This window comes from Cynocephalus volans, chromosome 6, assembly GCF_027409185.1.
Source record: "Cynocephalus volans isolate mCynVol1 chromosome 6, mCynVol1.pri, whole genome shotgun sequence".
In the NCBI taxonomy this organism is placed as follows: domain Eukaryota; kingdom Metazoa; phylum Chordata; class Mammalia; order Dermoptera; family Cynocephalidae; genus Cynocephalus; species Cynocephalus volans.
In genome coordinates, this window is record NC_084465.1 from 50820567 (window position 1) to 50847208 (window position 26642).

The window sequence follows — 26642 nt, forward strand, 5'->3', positions numbered from 1 at the left end:
AACTAGAACAAATGTGTTTAGATTCATTATTATATTAACTTATAAAAATAAGCTGAATAATGGTTACCAATTTATCTGCATGCTAAGTGTTTGTTTATTTTTACTTTTTGTTAGAGCAATGAACATTAATTTCAGATATTATCTTTAAGCAATCAAAGAACACAAGAGAATCCTCTTTAAAATGTCTTGCAATTCTACTAGTACTTGCACTTTATTCAAGGGAGGAGGGATCCAGCATCAATTAAATTATCCTTCATTAGAAGAAAAAGAAAGGTCTTTTTTGTGAATAGTGAAGAGCATATTGCTAACCTGGCATAGGTCCTCTATTTCCTTGTCTTTCGATGGCACCAATTATAATAGAGCTGTTGAAAAGGACCAAGAAGGGAAGTTAATCAGAGAGTGCAGTGTTTGGTACTCAACACTCTAAACCCAGAATAAGTACCAGGCAAAAGGTCTTAGGACGAGACCCAAACATGTGACTTAGCAAGAATTCTTGGTTTCCCCACAAGCCAGAGAGCTGCAGCCCACCGGGCCAGCTTGTGTTATTTAAAGATGGATTTGAATCCTGGGTTAGAAGACTGGAAGAGTAATAGAATTGATGGGTTTAAAAAGAGACAGGTAGAAGACAAGGAGGAGAGGAAGAGAGAGAAAGAGAGAAAAAGATATCAAGTTTATAGCTAAAAAAAATACATCTAGAAATCTTCTGGGGCTGCAGTTTTAGAAGCAAAAGTAAAATTTTAACATGTCATTGGGAATGAAACAGAAAATATTTAGTAAAAGAAACTACAATTTATTGCTTAGAAACTTCATAGGGAAATTTACTTACTGCATCCTGAGAGTAAAAAATTCTTGAGAACTAAGAAGACTTAGGGTGGCAGAGAAACAATGTAGTAGCAAACCATTAGTTGTATGGTTTATGGTGTTGTATGGTGAATACAGTATAGTGGGCAGAACTTTCTAGAAATAGTATTTTTCTTCTTCCTTTTTTTATTATTTTTGTTTGTTTATTTACAAAAGCAACAGATAGTTTTATCAATTTTTTTTTTTTTACATTCTATGATGCTGTTGTGGAGCAGTTGGAGGGGAGAGGGAGAGTGAAAGGGGGAAGGAAATAGGATAGGAGAAGGAGGAAGGAAGAGGGGTAGGTTTGAGTCCTGTGGCAGCCCCCTCAATCCTGCAGGGGAGACCAGGGGGCTTCCAGCAGTGGATTGGTCATTGCTGGTCTGGGTGCAGATGTCAGGGAAGTGTGACTGAAGCCCTCACCCCCCACCACCCCAGCTCAGGAGCCCAGGCATTTCTTGCAGTAGCTTGGTGATTGGGGGTGTCAGAGGGATGTGGCCAAGGCCCAAGGCCCCCCACCTCCCTGGCTCAGTAGAGCCCAGGGCACTTCCTGCGACAGCTCGTTGATCATCACTGGGATGTATGGGTGTCAGGGGGCATGGCTGAGGCCCCCAGCCCTCCCCCCTCCCTGGCTTGGGAGCCCAGGGGACTTCTGGTCCTTTTAGGTTTTATGGATGTTCTTTGGTGATGTGAGACCTTTACTAGTTAATATCAAACTTTGTCTCTGGTCTGTGGGTATTTTGTTTTTTCTTTCAGTTCTGTGTTAGATTATTTGCTGTTCCTACCATTAAAATCTGCACTGGAACTAATTTGTTGTCCTTTGCTTACTTCTATAATGGGAAAACTTCCTGTGGGGACCAGTACTTGAACCCTGTGGTTGAGCTAAATTACTGCTTTGTTGTTAATTCCCTAGGGAAGGCTTTTTGTGCAGCTCAGGTTTTAATGGTTGACTTTATAGGTACTTCTGGCTCTCATGAGGTTTGGTACACCTGGGTTGTGTAGAAACTCTGGTCTGAGCCTGAGTCTCCTCAGAAAACTGCACCCCTTGCAGTTCTATATTCCTGGCCAGTCTCCACTGAGTGGTCCTGCACTGATTGGGGGGCAAGTTATCTGTCCTTGCTGTGCCCCAGTGTTCTCCCAGTGGGCCTGCCCCCCCTGCCACCACCCATGTTTCAAACACTTCCCATGGGATGGGCCATATGCCGGTTCCTTGTGATGACTCACTGGCCTCTGAGTGGCTCCTTTTCTTCAGTTGTTGTGGCTCCTTGGTCCTATGTGGGTCCATGGGAAACCTATTAGTGGTCTTGCTGGCCTGGGAGCCACGAGGGCCCTCTTCTCCCCTGCCACCTCCAAGGACCTTCATCCAGAGGGCCCAGCTGCAGCTTTTGCTAGCTCCTGCTCCATGTGCTCACCAGCTCCAGCCCAATTCTTTGAAAAATATATGTATGCAAGAGTACTTCAAAAAGTTTGTGGAAGAATTCAAATAGAATTAAAAGATAACATGAATCTTTCCATGAACTTTTTGAAGTACCTTTGTGTGTATCCATATAATGTGTGTATATAGACAAGCTATGTGTGTATATATTATATATGTGTGTGCATGTGTATACACATACTACATATATACATAAATACACAGGCTGTCTTAACCAAATGATATTTAAAGTTAAAGCCTCCTGAAAATGCAGTTCTGCAAGCTGAACTTTATCATGTTATCAACAGCTAAATCATGTTGAAAAGTGTGCTAAAATATCCTTAGGATAACTTTTTACTCCTTCATTCCAATGAAAGATCTTGTATTCTTTTCTGTGCTAAGGCATCGATTTGCTACAATTCTCACTTGATTCATTAGATTCACCTTGTGGAATTTATGGTTGTAGCCTTAGGGGCATTTACCCATTCCCTTTAGATTTCCTCTAGGATAGAAGGAAAAATTTGAGATGATACCCTTGCAAACCATTATCTTACAGATGCCTTCATACTCTGTTTTCTTAGGCAGGGTCCTGGGTCCAGGGGAAATGCTGGTGGTACTTTGTATATCCACTATTCATTTAACAAAATCTCACTGAATATTTGCTATGGACCCAGCATTGTCTTGAGCTAACTTTAACTATGGGAAAACAAAAAAGTGAGAAAACGGGACATTTTTACAGCACTTAATGGTGTAGTTAGAAGGTACTAGATACATACAGAGCATGAGACTTCTAGAGAATGCCAGATTGTTATAAACAGGGGTGGGCATACATACAGGTCCATGTGGTAGCAGGGCCTAACTAGGTCCGTCAGGGCGGCACAATGCAGGGAGGCTTCTTAGACAGGAAAAGTCCCTGAAGGCCAACTACGTGAGTCACTTGAAAATACAGAGAAAGGTTTCCCAGGTGAAGAGACAAAGTGAACACAGTAAGGTATTGGAGGAGAACATGAGTGCTCTCCTAGAGCAGAAGGACTGGACTGGAGTGACTATGAACAATGTCAGATAAAATTGTGTCTATCTGGAGAGCTACTCTGTGTCAGCTGGGGGTTTTAACTTATTTAATAGGGGTCTAAATGGGAGCTTTGACTCATTTAATTTAACTTATTTAAAATGAAATTATTTTGTTATTTATTTAACTTATTTAAGAGAGATCTGCAAAATGGCCTCCTTCTCTCTTGAGCAATAAAGAAATATAATGAAATTAACTCTTAAGAATTATTTGGGTAATTGTGTGAAGGGTGGGCTTGTCACTTCCTTGATATAAATGTGCATTGAGTCACTTTCCAAGAATTTATCAAAATGAGCAAAATAATATGCTTGTTTAATTTAGCCCAGCTCTTTCTTCAGATTAATAGGATTCATTAACCAAATGAGGATTAAAGATAAAGCATTTAAAAATAGATGCCATGAAGAACACATAGTTTGGCTTGGGAAGCAAATCTGTCTTGTCCATTATGGTATCCTCAGCCCCTAGCGAGGAACTCACAATAAGTAGATGCTCATAAGTATTTCTTGCCAGAGTGACAAGTAACCACTACAGAGACATCCGTAATAGTATGTAGCCAGGTACTAAAATGGTGCGATGTAGACTTTTCATGCCAAGCAAAGGTCTGGGGGAAGTGATCTGAGGACCTCAATAAATGGGAAAAAATGACCCAGAAGGAAACTAAGAATCCCCAGTAAGGTATGCTTTTAGTGAAGTAAGTAGACAGAAATGTATATTTGTATATTGGTTTTTATGCAATTGTAAAACTAAGTAGAATCTATTATCTGATTCATAATTTATAGAATTAGTACTTTTTTTCTTTGGTTTAACATATGACTATCCCAAAGATTTGGGTTGTTTTTGTTTGTGTTTTACTGCTTTTTTGTTTGTTGTTATCATCTCAAGACAGAGGAAAGTCCTTAAATCAGAAATGCTTTGCATTTACATATGAAGCTATGAAGATGTTGTTAGATGAGATTGTTTTTTCTGTACCACTTGTGCAAAGAGCCTCTGAAATAAATGAGAGTTACTTAATTTCTATGAGTGTCATCTGAAAAATAAAAACTGGAAAATTACAAAAGTTTGAGGTACTCAGCTGAACTGAAAGATTACTTTGTAAAAGAGGAGAGATCTGGTATTATTTTTTCTTCAATAGACATAAGGAACAAAATGTCACTTGTAAAAAGTACTATATTTCATTCAGCCTAAGAGAAGCAGTTAGTTTTTCCTTTGAGGCTAATTCATAAACATCTTAATTACTCAGAACTTGATTCAGTAGAGAAACTCTCTCTCAACTTATGTAGAACAGGTAATTCAGGAGGAGGAGAAATTGAGCCCTCCATACCTAGGTGTGAAATATTGCTCATTTCCTGAGTGAACTTACTGAAATATATTTCAAATACAATTCTCATTTTTTTTCAAGAGTCAGTCTCCATGGTAAATTAGTAAGACCTTATGAAATTTATTATGAAATAGAGAAAACCTCTTCTGATACATGGAAATCTGTAAGTATGAGACTAATAAAATCTCTGGTGACCTGAGCTCAAAACAAATGTAAATCAAAAACAGAAGTTTCGGAAATTTTAATGGCAAAATGAATTTAATACATATGATTTATAAGGCTAAACAAATGTTTTATTTGAGTGTAATATTCTTGGATATACAATATATTAAAGTAAGATTTAAGACTTGATTTTTCAGATCTTCAAAGATCTATATTAACACACAAAAAACCTGAAATCTTTATATATGGAAGACTTCTATGGTATCTAAATTCAGTAAATAAAGATGTGAAACTGATTATGATTCAGAGTATCCTACTTCTTCATCCCAGAGTTCACCTATTCCTTTTTAGGGAATGTATATTTAAAAAGATTAGTTTTAATAAACTTTATATGTACCTTCATGTGTCATTTAACAGTGGGGATACATTCTGAGAAATGCATCCTCAGACAATTCTGTCATTGTGCAAACATCACAGAGTGTACTTACACAAACCTAGATGGTATAGCCTGCTACACACCTGGGCTATATGGTATAGCCTATTGCTGCTAGGCTAAAAACCTATACAGTATGCTGTACTAAATACCGTAGATAGTTGAAGCATAGTAGGAAGTATTTGTGTATCTAAACATAGAAAAGGTACAGTAAAAATATGGTGTTATAATCTTATGGGACCACTGTCATGTATACCATCCAATGTTGGCTGAAACATCTTCGTGAAGCACATGACTGTGTTTCAAATTTGCCTCACCCCAAAGTCCTAAGTCCTATTTTAAGTAATAAAAGGGAATATTCTGAAATGCTGTAAAATTCTACTAAGCATGACCTTCTGGCAAATATTGTTGAGGGTAATTACAAGTGTCTTTGAATGATTAGGACTCATAACAAAATAAAAGATTATATGAATTAAAATACACAGCTTGAAAGTAGATACTATGCCCTTTTTCTTTTGAAATACTCAATTCGTCATTCACCTGATGAGGCTTTAAAAATAAATATCAGTAATTCATTCATAAATATTTTCTATTAATATTTATTGGGGATTCTTCTAGTAGAAAGGATACAGCAGTGAACTACAGGATGAGAAAAAATTGATCATTGATATAGACCAAATGGTCTCTCTCAAATACCACTGCTCCATAAAAACTCATCCCAGTGTTCCCACCTGATATTTCTGAACCTTCACTTCTTCTGAATTTATTTTATGACACCAACTACACTTTGCTTTGATTTATATACACTGGAAATTTCTGCACATCCACTTTCACTCTTTATAGCTTAGATATTCTCTGAGGGCTAAGGAATGTCCTAGTGTCCCTCTCTGTATGTAGGGCAGAATTTTGCTCACAACTAGAACTAAATAAATATGAACTGAATTGAATTAAATCCGTACATTAGGAAAGGAATTTAGTGCTGTTCTACATTAGTGCTCAATACTATACCGAGTCTTGACTTCTAAGGCAGGGGAGTATGCTGACTGAAATCCATGGGCAATATTAGAACTTAATCTGAGCCAGCAATTTCCATTTCCTTATCAGTTAATCCAGAACTCTTGATCAAGGACTCTTCTATCAGAGAGAACTTTAGGATGTGCATTACACTCAAGGAAAGATTAGTATTATCTTTTACTTCTATTTTTTATGAACTTTTTGAAGTACCTTCGTATAGCACAATGTGTCTACCTCCACTGTGGAGAAAGCGAAACCTAAGACACTGCCTCAGCCTTCAAGAAGTTTATTACCAAAAAGGTGGCTGCAAAAAAAGTCCACATGTGAGAAGAAACCAAGTAAGGCAGTAAACATGGATTGCTTATTAAGGGATGCAGACCACAGAGGACAGTGAAAATAAGATTGTTGGTAAGTCCAGGGAAGAGGGCCGTTCAGAGGCAGGACTTCATCATTTGGGTGGGAGACTAACAAGAGCAGGCATGGTACCATTCCTTAGGCTCAGTGTCACAATGATGGTTAGGGGGATTGTACCCTGCAGGGAGAACAAGGAAGGGGCCATTCTAAGAACTAGGGACCAAGGTCAGAGCCACGCAGCAACAAGGATGAGTCTCCAGGTTTCTAGGGGTGGGGAGAGGAGGCACCTAGCACTTGCTGCCGAAGGTGGGGATTAGTCCTCCTAGAAAATAGGTGGGGCATGAGCACTCATGCATAGGTTATGTGGGCCCTGGGGAAAGGAAGACTGCCTGGCAGGGAACCTGGCAAAGCCTGACACATTTTGCATTTGTCTTTCTTGTGTTTCCCCCAACAAAGGCTCTGGAAAAAGTTCTGTACTGTGGGCTTGGGAGGAAACTTGCACAGGGTGAGCACCTGAAAGTGGTTGGAAGATGGCATGGCATTCCACAAATTGGGAGAGAATCGATGCCTGTCTCCCTTATGATAGGGGTGCAGTGACAATGAAGTAATACAAATATTTTGGAAGTGAGGAAATGGGGATAGGACTTGAAGGGAGAAAGGCACAAAAGGGGAGGAGGACAGCTGTTCATTTTATATCCTGTGGTCATTGTCCATCTGCCATAAACTGGAAGAAGTCCCCTAATGAGGTTTGGGAATTTCAGGCAGAGAAGTGACTAAGGGGAAAAATATTAAGGACAATAAATCACATACTGTCACATTTCTCCAGAAAGAAAGGTTTGCAAATCCAAGAGCCTATTCACTAATAAGTCAGTCAAAATAGAAATTATCACTAATAGCTTCATTTTAAAAATAAAGGAATATAAAACAGATGGTAGAGAACAGTTGCTTTTAAAACTTGGTTCTCTTTCTATAGTTTTCAAAAAAGATCTTTCAAGTTTAAAGGAAGAATGTTTTTGTGTAAGCAAAGAAAATTTTTTAGGATTTTTATTTATTTTATTGTTCCACTTTATTTGACCTCTCTTAATCTTTAATATCAGGTTTTAGTACATACTTAAAATGCAAATTTTACTTTCATACAATGGTCCCTCTTACAACACTGTCTTTGAAATATGTTTCCTCAGTTAAAAATATGCTAAATTTCCCCAGGGATATTTTTTGGTGGGCAAAACAGAGTTATAGATATAAACTCTAGATCTTCATATTGAAATAATTGTTTAATTGGTAATTCAGGTGACCAAAGATTTGAATATATTCATTTCTCTAAATTGACAATTTCTGTTAATAAAATAATGATTTATCTCAACTTCTGTCACCATATTTTACCAAAATTAAATTCATTTGCTCTTGACAGATCCAAGAGTAACTTGAGGAGTTTCTCTCATGCAGAATGGAACTGTTCTTAATTATAGTAATATCTGTGGACTCCTTTCAGTCACAATTCCCATCCCTGTCATTTGGGACGAAGAAGCCCCAGGGCACTTCCCGCCTAGGCTGCCACAAAGCATTATCCAATACAGTAACCATTTTTTCCTGCCTTGCTTTTTACCCATGAATCAAACTGCTGCCCCTTTGGCTAAGGCCCCTGAACTTCAATAAGTCATGAGCTGCCGTCTCTCTGTGCGCTCAGTCAGACTCATGTGGACATGAGTCCATAGCTAAGGGCACACCAACCGGGAGCTGGGGGAGGCTGTTGGCTTAACCAACAACAGCATTCCCTATGTAGCCATTCCTCGTGCATTTATTTTACCCGTAATCTGGCAATTGGTAAAATAGCCCACTTAGGACCAGATTCTCATCTTCCCAGGTATATTTTCCTCCCTTGACTTGAACTCTGCAATCCGGAGTACTCTGTGGATGATTGATGTGCAGTAAGATAATATGAGAAATGAAAAACAATTTGCTTTGAATAGTACCAGTCAAGACGCTAGCTCGCTGCTAGAGAACAAACTTCATTATATTTTTAATAAAATTTACAAATCAATGGGGCAAACTTATATAGATATGTCTCATTATAAAACAATATGCACAGATACATAAAATCTCACGAAGTATAGGTTTTTGTACTAGAATAGGAATAAAACATGAGAGGTAAGAAACATATTAAACTGGTTATCCTGGAAATTACCGCATTATGTGCTTAAAATTGGGAATTGTATTTCAGGTACTACTCATAAGTTAGTTCTTAATATCAAGATGTTGCTTTACTTACAGTAGATTATTTTGATGCCATGGCCAAGAGAGCTAATGCTTTTAGGATTTTTCTGACAGACTCAGTAAAGAAGGAAGTAAAAACCAAAGGGTAATATAATCATTGTTCTACGTCATTACTGAAAAAATACACATGATCAGCTGACCGCAATGAAATATTTAACAGAAGTTTGTAGAACTATCAAAATATTGATCATTTGGATAAGAATGGTCTTTTTTCAGGCAGAATTATTTTGAAGAAAATGAATTGCAAAGCAGAAAATTAGGTTTAACTGTGTTTCTGGATGTTTAGGAGTAGGGTATTTTCTCTCCAGTAAATAGTATTCACCTCAAAAATTGCTCTTAGGTTTAAAAAAAAGCAGTGAGAACTGCTTATTATAACAATATTTTCATATTGCTCATCATATTTTTGGCATTTCATTGTAGAATAAAGCAAGTCTCTTTCTTGAATGTCCTAGCCTAGAGTAAAATGTAATGTCCCCTGGGAGTGACAGTGTCTGGTTTTTTAAAAGCTTCCGTACAGGTTCCCCACTCATCTCTTTCTCTCTTTCCACTCACTACATCTCAAGTTAATGGTCCTGTGCTCCATTTATCTATCTTGAAAATGTGTTGATCCTGCTAAGATTTGTTCCAGTTTGTAGCAGAGTTCTAAGTAGCCAGATTGCATCCATTCCATAACTTTACGATCTTCTTACATCAAATGCTGTTGTTTACATGCAGCTCCCAGAGCCCTGCTGGTCTCTGAAGTCTGAGTTTTGAGTAATTCAGTGGCAGCACTTGTGCTGCAAGAATCCTCAACAGGGTTCTGTCCAGACACTCCTTGAGCCTTCGGTATTTATGGGCCCCGGTATGCTATCTAAGCATGATTTCTGGCAGTGATTTTCCCCGTGTGTAAATTCTGTGAGACCACTTCTCTTCTCTTTCTGTGGCACTGTGCTGCATTTGAAAAGGCAGCTCGTTTTTAATGGCAGAACTTTGGGGAAAGAGGCTGCTCCCAGCAGCCACTACCAATCCCCAAGAGGACAGTCAGTCCTTCAGTTGTGTTCTGCTCTGATTTACTTTGAAAAGTCCTGGGATTAGTACAGAAGGGCATACCCGAATAAGAAAACTATCCAGGCCTTGAGAGACTAAACACCAACTGATTTATCCTTCTACTATAAAAGTAAAAAGAAATAGAGAGGGATATGGGAAACATAGGCTCACAGTCCCTAATCTGTAATTCCTTATTACAAAAAACTCAGAAAAACCACAAGCCAAATTTTTTTTTTTTAATTTATGTGGTGGCAGAGCCTGACATGACCTGAATTCATTTGGCGTCAAGACCTGACTTGAAATGATTTAAGGCTATTTATAATCTTTATTTCTGTGACTTATGTGAATCTTCACACATTTCACTGCAGAAATATTAATATGTTTGATTGTAAGATGTTGCCCCAGACTTTGCATAATAAATGGTATAGGCACCATATTACCCTTCCAAAATCTGTAAACTAATTAAGTTCTTTGAATTCTGTAATTCTAACCTCAAGGGATTATGGACCTGTATAGCTATTATTCCAAGGAAGGAAATAACTCTTCAATTTTCAGTAGAAGTTACTAATATTTCTATTTTTAAATGGCCTTAATTTTATATCAAATCAAGGTGTTCTTTAAGTTGTTTATTTTTATGCCAACCAACCAGACAGGATGCGAAGAAAGAAAGAACTTTATTTGTGAATTTTGGAAACTTCCTGCCTCTAGGAAGTATTTGCAATTTCCTCCATACATGTATATTATGGTAAATAGATTATTGCGCAATGAACAGGTTTTTGATATACTGAATATGGGTTTCATTTGATTAGCACATAATCACTAGTCGTTAATGTGCTTGTATATTCTTGAGATTTAAAAACTCTATGCCTCTTAGGATTCTCCCAGCCGGCACCCTGCAGAAGCACTCCTGGTAGCAAGGATGGAAGTTACAGGCTCTCTCTGGCTTTTATCAAACCCCTGAGGTTCATGAGGGCCAGCGTAGGTTTCATTCAGGTTCAGCTCCAACACAGTATAAAACTGAATGGCATGTTTCTTGTATAAACAAACAATTACTTAAAAGTCATTTCATCAATCCTAATCCATTTGTAATGTATTCATTTCCTTCTAAAAATATTTTAATTGAGCCAAACCTTCTGTAATAGAGAAGAAAAGAATTTCAAAAATCACAACTTCTCATTCTCTTTACTGTTGTCCTGATGTTAAGATACATTCATTGCATGATTGTGCCATGCTAAGCAAAATGGAGAATGGACTTTGTGATCTGGATTCCTGTGCCCTGGGACCTGTGATTGAAGACACTTGTGAAATACAGAAACTCACATTCAGTGCATGCTTGGGACAGGGGTGGGTCCAGGTTTTGAGAGTCCACTTTGAAGCTTATACAATTTGGGTGAGGGTTCGGGTCTCTCTAAAGAAAAAATTACAAAGTTATACATTCAAAATTAGGTGCAAATGCAAATCTTTATCTAGAATGGGAAAGGAAATCACAACAAATTACAAAATTTTAGAAGCCAATACCACAAACATCACAAAATCATGAAATACAACATCTCTTTTAACTGCCTGTAATGCCCTATAATACTTTCTTCCTTACATTTTTTTGGCTTCATATTCTTAAATTGTTTCTTCATATGACAACAATTTTTTAATGTTTTCTTTTTTTTTTTTTTTAGTTTTTTTTTATTTTGTCAATATACAATGTGGTTGATTATTGTGGCCCATTACCGAGACTTCCCTCTCTCCTCCCTCTCCCCCCTCCCTCCCAACAATGTCCTTTCTGTTCACTTGTCGTATCAACTTCAAGGAATTGTGATTGTTGTGTCTTCTTCCCTCCCCCCTCCAGTTGTTTATGTATTTATTTATTTATTTTTAGCTCCCACAAATAAGTGAGAACATCTGATATTTCTCTTTCTGTGCCTGAGTAGTTTCACTTAATATAATTCTCTCTAGGTCCATCTATGTTGTTGCAAATGGCAGTATTTCATTCTTTTTTATACCAGAGCAGTATTCCATTGTGTAGATATACCACATTTTCCATATCCACTCATCTGATGATGGACATTTGTGCTGGTTCCAACTCTTAGCTATTGTAAATAGTGCTGCAATGAACACTGGAGAACAGGTATACCTTCGACTTGATTTCCATTCCTCTGGGTATATTCCCAGTAGTGGGATAGCTGGGTCATATGGTAGATCTATCTGCAATTGTTTGAGGAATCTTCATGCCATTTTCCATAAAGGCTGCAAAGGAGGACCCAACTATATGCTGCCTTCAAGAGACCCACCTCACCTATAAAGACTCACATAGACTAAGAGTCAAAGGATGGAAAAAGATTTACCATGCAAACAGAAATGAAAAACAAGCTGTAGTAGCTATTCTTAATATCTGATAAAATAGACTTTAAACTAAAAACCATAAAAAGAGATAATTAGGGCCACTACATAATGATAAAAGGATTGATCCATCAAGAAGACATAACAGTCATAAATATATATGCACCCAATGTCAGAGCAGCCAGATTTATAAAACAAAGTCTGTTAGACCTAAAGAAGGAAATAGACACTAATACCATAATAGCAGGGGACCCGAACACCCCACTGTCAATATTGGACAGATCATCTAGGCAAAGAATCAGCGGAGAAACACAAGATCTAAACAACACTCTAGACCAATATCTTGGCAGATATTTACAGAACATTCCATCCAACAACCTCAGAACATTCATTCTTCTCATCAGCACATGGAACATTCTCCAGGATAGATCACATGTTAGGTCACAAATAAAGTCTCAACAAATTCAAAAAAAAATGGAATTATCCCATGTATTTTTTCAGGCCACAATGGATTAAAATTAGAAATCAATAACAAAGGAAATTCTGGAAACTATACAAACACATAGAAATTAAACAGCGTTCTACTTAATGACATATGGGTCCAAGAAGAAATCAAGCAGGAAATCAAAAAATTGCTTGAAACTAACGAAAACAATGATACATCATACCAAAACCTGTGGGATACTGCAAAAGCAGTACTAAGGGGGAAATTTATCACATTAAATGCTTACTTCAGAAGAATGGAAAGATGGCAAGTGAACAACCGAATACTTCACCTTAAAGAACTAGAAAAACAAGAACAATCCAAACCCAAAGTTAGCAGATGGAAAGAAATCATTAAGATCAGAGCAGAACTTAATGTAATGTTTCCTATAGAGAGAATAGAAAGGTAATTCTGTCTCTAACTTGGTGGATCAAAATTTGTTTTTTGTTTTTGATAGTTTACCTTTGCAACTCCTTATTGGTAACATCATTTAGATTTTTAGAATCATTATCAAATTGGAAAAATCTCTATCTTATTTATATTTCAGGACATTTTAACTTCCTTTGTGCAGTGACTAATCTTAACTGCTCTTTGAATTGATGTCACTTATTAACAGTGTGTCATCATTGTCCCTGAGTCATGATGCTGGGTGCGTCAACACAGTGGGCAGTAGAAGTTTCTGGAAGCTCTTTCTATGCTGATAATGACTATGCTATAAAATAGAAGTAAACCGCATAACCATATCATGCTAATCCAAAATAAATGTACCTCCAACTTAGCTTCTCCTTAGCTGAATCCCAAAAACAGCCATGGCCTCTCCAGGGGGAACATGAGGGAGGGAGTAGTCCGAATGGAGACAGGATTTTAACCAATTGCAAGAGTTACAAAACATGGTCATGTGAACACATTGCTGGAGCTTCTCCCAGGGCCTTAGAAGGTGTTCATTCAAGTGAGGGCCCTGAAGCTTAAGCTTCATCTGCTTCTTCAGCTTTGTGGTAAATCCACTTCTGATTCCCAATAAGTAATACTCATTAATGCAAAATAATATTTTTTATTCAGTGTAGGTAGTTTAAGCCATGGATTTTTTTTTTAACCTTCAGAATATTCTACAGCATGTTTATGTGACTTTATGACTCATACAGATTGACAAACAACTTTTATTGTTGGTATGGATGGGGAGAGGGGAAAGAGCACTGTATTGGGAGTCAGATCTTATAGTTTTCTCTAAGTGAATTCCCTACAAAATGCTGGGTAAGTGGTGGAGCCTGTCTGGACGCCTGGCAACTCATATGTCAAGTAAGAGTGTTCATCTTCATTCATAAATTTCCTCCTCTGTGGTCCTAAGTCCTGGAACGGGGTGACAAGAATGAACCAGGAGTTAACCAGGAATGCATTTTGTCTGAAAACATGGTTGTGATGTTGTCTGTTTTAGTTCAGGCAGCCCCCACAAGAAATATCAGAGTAATTGCCATATCTTTATTTAACCAACTATAGTCAATTTATACTTGTAGGTTATTTTGTCACCAGGGAACGATAGATATTAAATAGAGGAACAGAAATGCAGCATTGGCAGAACCATGTGATATTGCCCAGAAGGTCCTCAGTGCCAGCATGAGAGATGCGAATATGCTGTTCCTCTGGTTCTTCCTAGAAAAGCATCAGTCTCTATGCTAGTGGAGTGAGAGTATAAACCACCCATGTCCCTATCCTGCTGGGAAAAGGTGCTATAAAAGAGCCAGTAATAATAATAATTAGTAGTATTGTATTTTCAAAAGACTGTCTTCCTAGAGTTTAACTGACTAAGTCTAGGAAAGACTTATTTCATTCATTCATTCAACAAGTATTCATTGAGTTCCTCTTCTGTGTCAAGCAGCTCTCAAGGCACTTAGAGACAGGATTTGCAAAACAAAATCTTTGCTCTGGTGAAACTGATATTCTAGTGGGAGGAGGCAACCATCAAACAAACAAATATGTCAGGAAGTAATAAGTGCAATGAAGAAAATAAACCAGGGGTCAGAGAGTGATGAGGGTAGCATTTTGTTAAAGGTGGTCATTATAAGACCTGTGAGGGTATAGCCATTGAGCAGAAGCCTGAATTGTGTAAGAGAGTTCACCCAGTGGAAGGAATAGCCAGCATAAAAGCCATACGGACTGATGTTTGGGTTGCCACAAGAGCCTTATGTAAATGTCACTACTAAATGATGTTTTACATCTTAAGTGGGAAGGGATGTTCAGAGTGTCTGTTTTTCCTGCATGACAGCTGAAGTCAAGAGAAGTGAGACTGAATTACAGGAAAGTAACTAGGCTTTTGAATTCACACGTTACCTCTGAGAGAAGAGAGATTTTTAACAGTTGGTTGACTTATTGATTAATTGTTTGATCATCTTGGTCTGGCTTCCTATAACAAAAGGGGAAAGCTACTTGTCTATTTTTTTCTAAATTTTACTAGGGACTGTACTATTTAAAAGGAACCAGGGGTAAAAGTTGATACCTATTTCAGTTATAATTTTTAATTGAGTAAAATTAGTCTCTCTGCCACTATAAGGAAGCAATCATGTAGAAATAATCTTTGGCATTTTTTTTTTTATTCCTACATTTTTAAATTACAAGTACTGGGTATTGTTTTACACTTGTATGTGTTGTTTCTTTATGGTAAAATGGTTATTTCCAAAATAGATTTGTAAGCCATTATGGAATTTGTTATTTAGGATGCAAATGTGGGTTACATTGGTATCTTAAACTTAATCCTGACTGCAATAGTATATCAGATTAACACTTTTCACATAATTAAAATTGCCTGAGTTGGGAAATGTTAGGATATTGCTTTTTTGGAATTCAATGATTTATTTATTTATTTAAGTTTGTATATTAATGTTACTTATTTTTTTTTACATTCTGTGATGCTGTTGTGGAGCACTTGGGGGGAAGGGAGAGGGGGAAAGGGGAAGGAATAGGGTGGGAGAAGGAGGCCTTTGAGTAGCTCCTTTTTTTCAGTTGTTGTGGCTCCTTGCTCCTATGTGGGTCCACAGGAACCCTGAAAGTGGTCTTGCTGGCCTGGGGGCCACCAAGGCCTTCTTTTCCCATGAAGCCTTCAAGCAACTCTATCCAAAGGGCACAGCTGCAGCTTTTGCTGGCTCCTGCTCTGTGTGCTCAGCAGCTCCAGCCTAGAAGTGGCCAGGGCTTGAAACAGTCAGAGTGGTTCTTTCCTTCTCTCATCGTAGTTTCTCCTGCCTTCATGAATTCCATACATCTCTCTTCCTTTTCCCCTGAGCTCTAGCAGCCCCAGCTTGGCTGTCGTTGCTTTTTAATATTTGTAAACTGGTTGAGCTGTGGGAGAGAGTGACGCTGGGGACTATCTATTCTGCCTTCTTGACCAGAAGCCTCTGGAATTCAGTGATTTAAAATAATTTTTTTTAAATGGCTTTCCATAGATTTTTTTTCAAGCAAATGATGAATTAAGAAATTCTTCAGAAGGTTTACCTTTTGTGTGCTTGTTCTGAGAGCCCGGTTTGGAGGTTATGACATTGATTTGGGTGAAAGATGGTCTAAGGGGGTGATGGTGGAGGTAAAGGAAAGGTATAGATTTAACAAATATACAGGGGGAAAGTCCACAGGTTTTGGGTGGTTGGCTGCAAGCACAGAGAAAGGAAAGGAATGTGCAGGGAACATGATGAGAAAGTGATGCCCAAGTAAACATGGTATTTCTTTTTGGTGTGCTTTCACTGAGATCTTTTCCTATGGTAAAAGAGAGAGAGCTGAGGTCATGACTATCAGGGTGTTTACAGGTGGTTCAGTCCTTTAGGTTTTTCTCTCTTTCTCAAGAACAAGTACATTATGGCCTTAAGCCACAGGCCTGAGTAGAAGAAGAAGCACAGAAACCTGTCCCAGTATGTTCTGGCCTTGTGAAAATGTAAAATTATTTTAAAAAACAAACAAACAATCAAACAAAGGTGCTTTGTGCACCTGAAGCAGTACTGTGTGGTAAAGTGGTCAGAAGCATGGATCTGGTCTGCCCAATTCTGAATCCCATTTGTTGGTAGGTGAGGCCTTGAGTAAATTTCATAACCCCTTTTCCATCAGTTTTCTCACTTGTAAAGTAGGAATGCTTATAGTAGTACCTACCTGTTCACAGAAGCTATAATTATTCTCTTGAGCTACTGGAATTTTTTTCTTGATGGCTGCTATTAAAATTCTAACTAATCAGATTTTCTTTTTTCTTTGGCTGCCAGGAACTGCAAAATTATTTATTTATTTATTTTGTGTGTGTGTGTGTGACCAGTAAGGGGATCGTAACCCTTGGCTTGGTGTCGTCCGCACCACGCTCAGCCAGTAAGCGCACCGGGCCATCCCTATATAGGATCCGAACCTGCGGCCTCGGTGCTCCCAGCGCCGCTGCACTCCCAGTGCCGCACTCTCCCGAGTGAACCACAGGGTCGGCCCCAAAATTAAATTTTAAACTCCATTCTATCAATTGTATAGACATTATGAAATATATCTGTTTATCCTGGTTTGTCTTACTGTCCTACTCTCACAGCATTTCCTTTTTTTCACAAGTTGACTCCTCTCCCCCATTAACACATTCATCAGTGATGCTAACAAACAGGTAGGTTACTCATTTGGGTCTCAGTTTTCATTTCCTTTCGAATTTATAGTATTTTCACTGAAGAGAATAGAGATAGCCCAAAGTAAAAGAAACTATATGGGAAAAAAACACTGTATATTTTTTGATAAGCAGTAGTTAAATTTAATATTTAGCCCATGAACAAACACAATCAGGCATTTCCTTCTTTTTCTAGGATAAGTGAATTTATGAGATGAAATTTTAAAATATTGAATTTTAGCTAAAATTTATTAAATAGTGTAGGCAAAGAACTGTTTCCTAGGTACTTTTCATGTGTTAACTCCTTAATCTTCACAACGATTCTATGAAGTAGTTTCTATTATTGTTCACATTTGACAAAGGCAGATACTGGGACACAGAAAGAGTGACTAGCCCAAGGTCATAGAGCTAAGAAGTGTCAAAGCCCATATTGCAACCCTGGCAGCCTGTCTCTCTGTCCACTCTCCTAACCCCTACATGTACTGCCTCTCTAGAAGATATCTTATATCAGAGGGAATTTCACTGTAAAAAGTGAGGTAAAAAATTATATAGAGTCATCCATAGTACTAACAAGCATTTTCATTATCATGTAGACTTCCCTCATAAGAGAAAAATTAAATAAGATCTGTTTAAGGCTGTGTGATGCATTTTAAGATGCACTACCATCAAAGATTTTCTCATTAATCCATCACTTTATAAATTAGAAAAACATATTTCTGTAAGGTTGAATTTTTGCTAGATTTCTTCCTAAACATAAATGTCTTTAGGATTTTTTTTGGGTTTGTTTGTTTATTCAATCTTGGGTAGTGTCTTTTGAAATGAAAAGACACAACAGAATATTTGGTTGGTTGAAAACCAATTCTTCTAATTTTGACTTACTCAGATTGAGATGTCCATTAGAGATGGCCAGTGGCAGTTGAATCTGTAAGTGTGAATTTCATGGGCAATATAAACCTGGATATTATCTGGTATAGATGTTATTTTAAGCTTTGAAAGTGGGTAAGATCACCAAAGGGGGCAGTGTAGATAAGAGAAGAGAAGGGCATTAAAATAATTTAAGTCTAATAGAGAACAGAATGGTTGTTACCAGAGGCTGGGGTGGAGGAAAGTGGGCTGGGAAAGGGGAGGAGATGTTACTCAAAGGATACAAAATTTTGGCTAGACAGTAGGAATAAGTTCTAGTGATCTATTACACAGCACAGTAACTACAGTTAATAATGATGTATCATATATTTCAAAATTGCTAAAAGAATAGACTTTAAATGTTCTCACCACAAAGAAATGATAAGTATGTGGGGTAACGGATATATTAATTAGCCTGAGTTAATCATTCCACAATGTATACATGTATAATAGCATCACATTGTACTCCATAAATCTATATAATTATTACATGTCAATTAAAAATAAAATAAAATTACTATAATAAAAAAAATTTGAGGTCAAGATGTAAAGGGCATTAAAGGAGACTGAGAAGCAGTGGCCACAAAGCAGGAGAAATATCAAGAAGATGGTAGAAGCCAAGAGAAGAAAGCATCCAAGAAGTATCAGATTGTGACAAATTCTGCTGAGAGGTCAAGTAACCTGAATTTGGGAAAGTGATCTATTGATTTGGTGACATGGTCTCCCCAGTGACTTGGGGACTGACTAACTAGGAGCAATTTCAATGGAGTTCTTGAGAGAAGATATCTGGATGGAGAGGGGAAAGAGGAATAGGACATGAGGAAGTAGAGGCGATAACTAGTCAACCAACCCTCTTGAGAAGTTTTGCTGTAAAGGGGAGTAAAAATAGGATGGGAAGGAGCAGAAGGTGAGAGTGTGACATCAAGAAAGTTTTTGTTTTTGTTTTTGTTTTTGTTTTTGTTTTTTAAGATGGGAGATGCTTTGTATCTTTGTATGATGTTTGTATGATCATAGGAGTTATCCTGGAAATTCACTGGGAGAAATTTATGGTGCAGGAGAAAGAGAGGCGAAATCTCCAGAAGCATGAGGAGATGGGATCTGGACTACATCAGAAGATAGCTTTTGATTTGAACAGAAATACTTTATCCACTATAACAGGAGGAAGGCAGAAAACACTTGTACAAATGGATAGAGAGCCTAGAATGTGTAGATTTGTGGGTGAAAAGATGAGGGCATTATAATCTGTGTGTTTCTGTTTTTCTTAATTATATGCATTGCATTGTTAACTTAATAAAAATGAACTTAGACATATGATTTTATGTTAAAATGCTGAGAAATTAAAAAAATAACCCAGTGTTGTTATACTTAACTTGATAATACAAAGCAAGTTATTTAAATAGCACAAATTCATAGGCACAAAATCAGGACATCATCAATGAAAAATGAAGTGTTGTTTTGTTGCAAGATAGTTTTAGAGTTTTAGTTTATGTAGACATCTGCTTTAGTAGAGAAGAGATGGCTTATATTTATGTTACAGTGCACATATGTCCTAAACCACAGGGCAAACTGTAATACAGTAGTAGGCCAGAAATGTTGTTGCTAAACATATCCATCATTATATACTAGAGGGTTGACTAAACAACCAATGATAGTGTAAATGACAGTTGCTGTAAATGGCTATAGGTTTATCTTTATCATTTATCCATTTATTTGTCAATTTAAATCAAGAATTGACAACCAAAACCAACTGGAAATAACACTGATGAGATACCTGTCACACAAAATACCCTGTCCTCTCCCAGACTGTGGGTAGTAATGTATGTGCAACATTGCATTGGAGTCAGTAAATTCTAGAAGTTTGCTAATTGTGTTCATTAATACCAAACTTTAGGAATCCATAATCACTTTGTACCCTTGTACAAATGAAAATATATGGACTTTTCCTCATTTGCCTGTAAGAACCAAAGTAAGTGCTTGAATTTTTAGACCAGTACAAGTCCATCAATGCCTCTCAGACAATATTTTGATGACCATTGTTCTCAAGCATCTTCCCTTCTTCAACAATCCATTAAAAATCCCTTAAAAATCCATGCAAAATAGCTACTTCAGAGTGAAGGATTACATGGGAAGTAATCTGAAGGAGGGAAAACAAATTTGCAAATGAGAGGATACTTTGTATTTGACATTTGGGGTTGTCTTTCCTTTCTGGTTTTAAATTTCAGCTTTGGCAATTAAATATATTTGATTTAAGCAGGGAAATAAAGAGGTTACTGGTGGTATCTGCTTAAAATATAGTCTTCTCACTCCATAAGAGGTGCCTTGAGGGATGTGACAACTCTGCACCACAGCATCTGGTTACAGGGAGTCGGGAGAGGCGATAGGCGCTGGGTACGCGAGAAAGAAGTGAAAAGTGACTAACTCTTTCCTCCCCTCACCCCCAGCAGAGGCAATCAACCATTTTCAGTCTGGGCAAGTCCAAACCTTATCCTGCTGATCAAAGTTGATATGACAGGGGTGCAATTTGGGAAGGTTTTTGTGAAGAAAAATTTCATCCAGTTATACAGCTACAGTCTGGGTGGGAGTCAGAAACAATTTGTCCATTGAGCTGGTGCCATTTGTAAGAATAGTTTGGTGGGAGTTGGCCTCTGAGTGAAGCAGATATGCAAAGGTGAGTGGTTCTCTTGGGATGGGCTTCTTCCAGCTGGACCCTACACCTCAGTTCCTTCAGCATGGACACTGCCTCTCCTCTGGCTGAGCATGCATACCCTGAACCCCATTCGTGGTCTTCCAGTTGTTCACCCCTCTGTTGGAGTCCCTTTGCCTTTTGGGCCATTTTTTTTAAAATGTAGGAACCCTTTAAAAAATAACCCTGTGCCAATGCTATTCCTCAGGGTAGAATTTGACCTCCAGGAATGGTGCACCTTTACCCCTCTGAGGGTGGAGGTGCAGCTTTATCCTGAAGGAATCTGAGGAACTGTTGAAGAATTATAAACAGGGAGATAACATGGTTCAATTCACTTGTGAGAAGAACACAGTGTAGCTGGGTGAGGACAGGTGTAGTGGATTGAATTGTGTCCCCCCAAAACTCATCAAAACTTGAATTGTATCCCCCAAGTTTTATGTATTAGAAACTTAGCCTCCACTGTGACTGTTAAGAAGATGGGACATCCTATTATGGTAATTGAAAGGTGGAGCCTTGAAGAGGTGATTGGATTGTAGGACCATGCAGTAGGGAATGGATTAAAAATGGTGGTCAGGGGCATGGTTCTGAGAGCTTTAAAAGGAGGGTCTCTCTCTCTCTGCTCTCTCTGCTTCCACCATCTTGCAATGTGAGACCCCTGGGTCACTGTTGCCACCACCAGATGGACTTTAGACTTCCCAGCCTCAGAAACTGTAAGCAATAAATTTCATTTTCTTATAAATCACCCAGTTCCAGGTATTTTGTTATAAGCAACAGAAACAGACTAATATAACAAGAGAGGCAGGAGACAAGGAAACCAACTAATCACTATTGCAGGGACCTGACAAGAGCTAATGAGGATCCCTTGACAATGGTGAGGAAGAGATGGATTAAAAAAATATAATTAATGTTTTAGATATGAGAGAACTTAATAACTAAGTAACTGAGGAAAAGTGAGTCATCGGCCAGGTGTCTTTGTGTTTTATAGGTGCATAATAAATTGAATCTAAAAACACTGAGATGGTAGCATAAGAAAATAGACAGGAGAGAAGTCATATTTGTCATCAAGGCCATATTTGGACACCTTTTTATTTGGATGTATATCAGCTTTCCTCCTCTCTTCTCAATTTGTAAACAATTTGCAAGAAATTGCATTATGTAAGAAATTGCATTTTTGGTTATCATTTGTTCTATCCTTTCCTTTTTCAGAGATTGGCCTTATACATTTGCTTTCAAGTACTTAGTGTGTATAAGACATAAAGGAAGCACATAAGTAACACTTAAATTCTTTAGGCTAATTTGATCTTTCTTTTGAAATAACAGATTCCCTGCCAGACTTCTTTCTTGTTTGTGTTGAAGTTTGTCCCACATAATCCTGCTCGATTCCATTTCCAGCCACACAGTTTGATGTTTATTTTAAGCAACTGCTTATGAAAGGTAGAATTTAGCAATTATTAAAATGGCATAAGGTAGGTTTCCATTTGAGATCAGGGGTGCTGGGTAGCTTTTCTTTGAATACCCTCTTCTCTTCATGTTTTTTCACCTACATTTTGGCTGTGACAATAAATCTGGGAAAACTCCTGTTTGGCTTTTTAGCACTTTGCCAGCTTTGGCAATTGCAGACTAACTGGTTTTGTACTAAACACCACTGAAATAAAATAAATGAGTCTGATTAAAGCTTGGAACCCCCGAGCATTAAAATGTAAAACTGTCAACAGATGCCACTTGCTGAAACTGAGGCTGTTCTAGCAGATGGGTGAAAGCTAAATATAAATTGCACTATTTCTTTTTCTTTGGGTTCATTTGTTTTTAACATAGTATTAAAAATTCTGCTGTATCAGTTACAATAAACTTCTAGCAAATGTTTCATGGTTGTTTTGGGTATTCTGAGATCTTTGAAATTACAGTCATACTATGCTTTATTATATGAATTCATTGAACATGTAAAAACAAATTCTTATCAGTTTTAAAACTTTCTTTGGTGTTCATATTTCTAATATTGAAAATAATAATGAGAAATAATCATCAATGTTTACAATGGGACAAAACATCTCTATTTTAAATCTCAAGTGTTGGACTATAGTAGAATAATGTCAGTTACATCTATAATAGTTCTCCTCTACCTAGTACTTGAATTTTCTTTCCAATAGTTCCTCACATACTGTCTTATCATTTACATAGCACATACACTGAAGGAGAATGGTATTTTTATTCCTCAATTGGTATGTTACAGGAGTCAGAAAAGATATTACTTTGGTTAATAGAACTTCACATAAAAATTTATTAAGTTTTAGTAATTGTTCTTTATTTGACTTAGTCAAACTGTATGTAGATGAAAATGGCAGATTTACAAATAGTATATTTAAGTGAACTATGGAAGTGTGGACATGAAAAAATTGATGGCTGGGACTTATAATGATGATTTGCTTGGCAGCAAACAGTTTTATACAGATTCTAATAAAGCAGTCATAAAAAATTTGAATTTAGCAAACCAGCATTTTATGATGTCAAACAAATACATTTTATCTTGGGGTATGAGTTCATTGTATATGTCTAATAACATTATATCTCTTAAAGCTTTGTATATCTTCAGATTTTTGTTCAAAGGAATAAAAGTCTTGAAGAGAAACAGTTGCATAGGGCAGAGAAGATACTAATTCAAAATTGGCAACTGGGCTATATGTCTAGCATCTTTGTTTCTAAATAACTAAAGCCTGGATTACTTATTCTTGCTAGGATTATGTGACTACTAGGAGGCTCTTACATGCACACTGAGCCCCAGCATTTTTTAAAGAACATTAAAAATGATCTAAACTTGAATTTTATTAAAAATACAGTGTGAGTCACTGTTTTTGCTCTTCTCTGATGGTCTTACTAGATCTTTTTAAAGTCCTACTGCTGCTAACTTAATCTTATTTAGAAGGGAGAGAATCCACTAACCTCTGTAGGTTGGCTACATAAAATCTTAAGCTCAGTGTTAACCACTGAAAGATAATTCATCCCTTTTTTTAAAGTGCAGATTGGAATCTTAGTAAAAGGTAATATCGTGTAAAATTTTGCTTACCACCAGTGATCGTCTATAAGTATAAGCTTGAAAGGGACCTCTGTTTTCAAATTTTTCTTAAATTTCAGAAAAGAAGTCATCTGGGACAGCTGATAGTGAAATGCAATGAGAATTTGTCACTGAACAGACAAATCATTTGTGCCAAAAATACAGTTGGCATATTAAATGGCTAGGTTTAAAATCGTTCATTTACTAAACACCTATGCAAGTTGTTACTTCAACTGTTACATACTGATACCTCAATAAAAATTTATGTAGTCAAGGAAAAAAAAGAAAAAAAGAGAATGGTGTTTTTATTCCTCAATTTAATGACTTATGTACTATTTAATGCAATCACTATTAATTGATATTAACTTGCAAGAATCATAATGACATTATTAGTCATTCTATAATACTTAGATATTTCTTGGCATAGAACTGTTTATTTTATAATTTAATTTATTAGTTCATGTATCTCTGAAGAAATCTGCAATTTACCTTTTTTATCTTTTTTTCTGGTTCCTAAGATCATGAAATAATACTTATGAGAACAGATCACAGGAAATTTCAACATAGAAAAATAAGGAAATTATAAGAAAAATATTTAAATATTTAGAAAATTACCTATAATATTTAATCAGGAAGGATAATATGTAATCACATTGTTTTTAAACTTTGAAATGTACTGTTATTGATATTTACAGGGTCAGGTTCATGTCGCTTCAGTTATTCAGATCCCAGCATCACCGTGTCATATGCCAAGAATAATACATTGGACTGGATTCAGCTTGAGAAAATTAGGTTTGTTGGAATTTAAAGTATTTTCAGAAATTCTGATGTAAATAGCATTCTACTCCCTATTTACCTTCATTCTGCCATTGACTTTTTCTTCCAGGTTAAAAGTACTCTGATTGTTAATTACATTGAATTACATAGGTACACATATTATGACCTGCCATACTTGAAGAAGATATTGTTAAAAGTGTCATTTTCCATTCAGAACTTCCTATTGCCAGTAGTACTTATAACAAAACTGTTTTCGGTAAAAGTTCATTTGGAATCATAACCTTTATGATAGTATCCTCCATAAAATAAAATCACCACTTATTGCTCTAGGTGGCCTAGCTCTTGCCTGGCTTATGGGCCTGGGAATATATCAGATGACCACCTAAATCCCTTCCAGTCTGTGATGACATTGAGTTAATGACCACTGGGACTTTTGCATCTAATCTCTAGTTCTGTCATCTCCCTTCTAACTTCCCTAAGGCCAGTTCTAAAATTCTATTATCATAATTGTGGTGAGACTTGTAATCATATGTTACATTTTCTTTAATAAAAAAATCTTGATAAGAAAATGAGGTAGGATGCTTGAGGAAGAAGAAACTCATTTATATAGAAGATATTTGGTTACATTAGCAAAACTAAAATTATGCTTACCATTTCTGCAGTTTAAATTGTAAAATAAAATTCAAAAGGGATGCTCAATTTCAAGTATAAGATATTTAAAAGAAAAAATACCTTGAACATTTATAAAGTGATTGTTATGATTGGTTTAGTTCTTAAATTAGGATAACTTAAGGAGAGTATTTTCCATCAGCTTTATGGCAGTTTTCTTTTTTCCTCAAGCTATTTTCCTTACTATAATTCAATATTAAAATAACTGTGATTTATTTAGGGAAGCAGGATAAATACTAGGTTTTTAGTCATTAATACTAAACCAGTTTGTCCAGTTTCTAGTAGTATTTAAATAAATAAATAAAAACTTCACAAGTCTAAGCTGTGCCCTAATGAAAAACTGAGAGAAGTGATTCTAACTCATTGATTTTGATAGATTGTCTCCCTCTGTGGCAGGACAAAATCTAATAACTTATAGACTCTTGGTACAAGCTGAGCTCTGACATGCTGTGCCAATTTTATAACAGAACATTTTGGTATTCTTTCTAATTTCTAGTAGTTATTATGAAAATACATTTATATTATATACTTTATAAATGCCTTTAAGCAAGGCAGCATAAGTATTAGAAATTTTACTCATATCTCTATTTTTTCTCTTTCTTGTATATGTCATAGTTTAGGTAAATTGTAGTACATATTTCTTGCTGGAAAACAGCTGTAGGCTTTTGATATGACAGAAAATAAAACTACATATTTAACTACAACATTTAAAGATCGCATTCAGCTGAGTTCATTTATTTTTTCACTACATGGGACTTACTTAATTTTAGGCTATGTCCCAAATCATCACACTTACTAATGCAAATTTCCCTTACCATTGGTGATCAGAGTGAACATATTTTCAATCACTACCTAAAACCAAAATATTTTGTCTTTATCAGTTTAAACTCTTTTTGAAGTTAAAAACATAGTCATCATGAAATATTTTAAAAGAAAAGAGAATTGATCACCTCCAAAGGTAAAGTGCACAATTCATAACCTGTGCTGACAATTCTACGGATGTATATGTTCTTCCTTGGCGATGAAAAATATGGCTTTTCTCTTGTCCTTTCAAAACTGATTTATAGCAAGCCCAGGGCACCACTAGTTTGCATTTTAGTTGCACTTTTAATCTTGGCTGAAGCAATCATTTTTACTACAGCAGGTTTCTACTTTGGTAGAATAAAATGTTTAATAAAAATATTTTATTTTATATCAGACAGGCCTAGATTCTAACAGCTATAATATAAAAATCATATT

The 26642-nt window shown here is 36.6% G+C and overlaps 1 protein-coding gene across 2 annotated transcripts in view; it reads left to right on the top strand.

The window, feature by feature from the left end:
- RELN (reelin) overlaps window positions 1-26642 on the top strand; it is a 466847-nt gene that overhangs the window by 242100 nt on the left and 198105 nt on the right. For both annotated transcript variants that reach the window (XM_063099074.1, XM_063099073.1), the window contains exon 9: window positions 24653-24749. In XM_063099074.1, the coding sequence (XP_062955144.1) occupies window positions 24653-24749 (97 nt within the window). The remainder of the gene's footprint in view (window positions 1-24652; window positions 24750-26642) is intronic.